Consider the following 3,241-nt stretch of genomic DNA (forward strand, 5'->3'; position numbering starts at 1 on the left):
CTGAAGACCAACAACACTAATGAACATTAAATCCATCCATCTGGTCTGGGACCACAACAACAACAACAGGAAGTGATAGCATGTTAGAGGAAGTGACAGCATATCAGAGGAAGTGACAAAATATCAGAGGAAGTGACAACATGTCAGAGGAAGTGACATCATGTCAGAGGAAGTGACATCATATCAGAAGAAGTGACAACATATCAGAGGAAGTGACAACATGTCAGAGGAAGTGACATCATGTCAGAGGAAGTGACATCATATCAGAGGAAGTGAGAAGGTGGAATGTTTGTTTTGAAAGATGTTTTGTTCCTGGTCATCATTGAGTTTTTAATTCACATTTTATAGAAGATAACTGATTATAACTGAATAATTGAACATACAGGAAATAAAAAAAGAAAAAGTATACATTCTCAAAATAACTATCAAAGTTCTGATGTTGAAGTTTCTCTGTAATTGATGTTCTAGTCCTGCAGTCACATGACCTGCAGTCACATGACCTGCAGTCATCCCTGTCAGGTGGTGCCAGGATAACATCATACATACACTGCATGTCAAATAAATATACAAAATATATATATCAAATATATATAACTATTTATCAATGCAAGGAAGACACCATCAACAACATACAGAGATGTGTCACAGCATGTGATTCTGAGTGTGTGACTGCACCTCAGTGTGTGTGTGTGTGTGTGTGTGAGTGTGTGTGTGTGTGTGTTACTCCTCCAGGCAAGGCAGGATGGCGTGCTCCTGGGCGATGGCAGCCAGCTCCTTGAGGAACTCTGCGTAGAGGACGAGGGCGAAAACGCGGCTGCGTGCGGGGGCGGGGATGGGGGGGCAGGGAGGCACACTGCTGGGGGGCCGGCAGGCCCCGGAGGAACCAGGAACGCTGTGGCCGTTCAGGAGGACCCCTGCATCCCCCTCCGCGACACACTCTGGAGGAGGAGGGGGGGGCAGGGGGTGTGAGTGTGTGTATGTGTCTTATTTGTGTCTGTCTTGTGTGTGTGTGTGTGTGTGTGTGTCACCTCTGGTCTTAAGTAGCTCCTCCCTGACTAACAGGAAGCTCCAGGCTTGTCTGACCAGGGCAGGCAGCTCTGGTCTGGCTGATACATACTGCTCTATCTGGGCCCCCACCGACACCAGCACCTACACACACACACACACCATACACACCATACACACACACACCATACGAACCATACACACAGAGCAAAATGTCAAGGTTAGTACAGTACAGTACAGAGCAGGGGTTGAGCAGGGGTGTGTACCTGGTAGAGTGTGCGAGCGGGCTGTGTGTGTGTGTGTGCTGAGCAGGGGTGTGTACCTGGTAGAGTGTGCGAGCGGGCTGTGTGTGTGTGTGTGTTGAGCAGGGGTGTGTACCTGGTAGAGTGTGCGAGCGCCGGGGTGTGTGTGTGTGTGTGCTGAGCAGGGGTGTGTACCTGGTAGAGTGTGCGAGCGCCGGGGTGTGTGTGTGTGTGTGCTGAGCAGGGGTGTGTACCTGGTAGAGTGTGCGAGCGCCGGGGTGTGTGTGTGTGTGTGCTGAGCAGGGGTGTGTACCTGGTAGAGTGTGCGAGCGCCGGGGTGTGTGTGTGTGTTGAGCAGGAAGGCGTGCAGCAAGGGTTGGGGGTGGCAGGCCAGCTGGGACAGGATCCCCGTCACCAGCAGGTTCACAGGGATGGAGTTCTCCAGAAGGTTCTCCAGACGAGACAGCAGAACACTGATGAACGGACCTGTGGAAACACAGAACACATGGCTTAGAACACACAGTCTAGAACACACAGTCTAGAACGCACAGTCTAGAACGCACAGTCTAGAACACACAGTCTAGAACGCACAGTCTAGAACGCACAGTCTAGAACACACAGTCTAGAACACACAGTCTAGAACGCACAGTCTAGAACACACAGTCTAGAACACACAGTCTAAAACGCACGTCTAATCAGCATCATCACCTGTGAATGGGACTCCCTGCTTCCTGCTTCCTGCTTCTAGAACATTCTCTTGTTCTAAATCTGGTTGTGGTTCCTCTGAGAGGAACCTGCATAGCTCCTCTTCCTCCTCCTCTTCCTCCTCCCTCCTCTTCCTCAGACGCTCCACACGCCTCCTGAATGAGCTGATGTCACCGCTGATGTCATCCTCGTCAGGCTCCGCCCCCAGAGAGAGCATGAGCGCCCGGTATTGAGACAGGAAGTCATCACCAGTAGCGGTCGGGGCAGGGTCAGGGGTCAGGGTAGGGGCAGGAGTCGGGGCAGGGTCAGCGTGACCGTTGCAGAGGTCAGAGGTCAGCTGGTCGTTCTCCAGGGTCACGACCCTGTTCACGTTCATGTTTCGATCCAGCCTCCTCCTCTCCTCCTCCTCCCTGCTCACCCTGCGCTCCCCACAGTTCTGCCTATTGGTGAGAGTTGATACACACTCCTCCCTCCCCCCCCCGCCCCCCTGCCTGGCCCCCACGCCGCTGCATCTCTGAGCATGTGCGGAGGCGTCCTTCTGGGCGATGAGGTCGTAGACAAGGACGTCGTCCTGGAAACCGTCCTCCTCGATGTAGGAGCCCCGGACCAGCAGGGTGGCCGTCCTCCTCAGGGCCTGGAGGTGCTGCGGGGGCTCGGGCCCCCCCTGGGCCCCCGCTCCCTGAGCTCCGCCTGGCCCTGCCCCCTCATCCGGAGCCACGTCGAACATGTCGTCCCACTCCAGTTCCACGTTGCCCCCGGTTACGGGGTCGGGGGTCGTGGCGAGGGGAGGGGGCGGGGTGGACGTGTCCGTCCTCCCCCTCCTCACCTCCTCCCCCGTCTCTCCCCCCTCCTCCCCCTCCAGGGGGCCGGCGGGGGCGGGGCTGAGGCCATCGTAGGGCGCGGACCAGACTGAGCATGCCCGGAGCGCTGTCTGGATGGAGACACGGGCATCCCGGAGGTAGTGGAGGTAGATCAGCTCCAGGGGGAGGGGCTGGGCGGGGTCACGCTGGCAGCCCACGCTGTCCTCTCCAGAGAGGGGAGACCCTGGGGGAGGTGGGGGGGAAGGGGGAAGGATATAATTAATATTTATGCCATGGATCATGGTGTGTGTATGGCGTGTGTGTATGGTGTGTGTGTGTGTGTGTATGGTGTGTGTATGGTGTGTGTGTGTATGGTGTGTGTGTGTATGGTGTGTGTGTGTATGGTGTGTGTGTGTGTATGGTGTGTGTATGGTGTGTGTGTGTGTGTGTGGTGTGTGTGTGTGTCACCTGTGCCCCCGGGCCAGAGGA

At 55.4% G+C, this 3,241-nt stretch overlaps 1 protein-coding gene across 1 annotated transcript in view; it reads right to left on the minus strand.

The window, feature by feature from the left end:
- Nucleotides 1–720: 720 nt before the first annotated feature.
- LOC134015463 (FHF complex subunit HOOK-interacting protein 1A-like) overlaps nt 721–3,241 on the minus strand; it is a 7,450-nt gene continuing 4,929 nt past the window's right edge. The window contains exons 8-12 of the mRNA XM_062455010.1: nt 3,221–3,241; nt 1,956–2,996; nt 1,561–1,733; nt 1,029–1,149; nt 721–938 (exon numbers count right to left, since the gene is read on the minus strand). The exon at nt 3,221–3,241 is cut by the window's right edge and continues 119 nt beyond it. Of these exons, the coding sequence (XP_062310994.1) occupies nt 721–938; nt 1,029–1,149; nt 1,561–1,733; nt 1,956–2,996; nt 3,221–3,241 (1,574 nt within the window). The remainder of the gene's footprint in view (nt 939–1,028; nt 1,150–1,560; nt 1,734–1,955; nt 2,997–3,220) is intronic.

This window comes from Osmerus eperlanus, unplaced genomic scaffold (assembly GCF_963692335.1).
Source record: "Osmerus eperlanus unplaced genomic scaffold, fOsmEpe2.1 SCAFFOLD_671, whole genome shotgun sequence".
NCBI lineage: Eukaryota > Metazoa > Chordata > Actinopteri > Osmeriformes > Osmeridae > Osmerus > Osmerus eperlanus.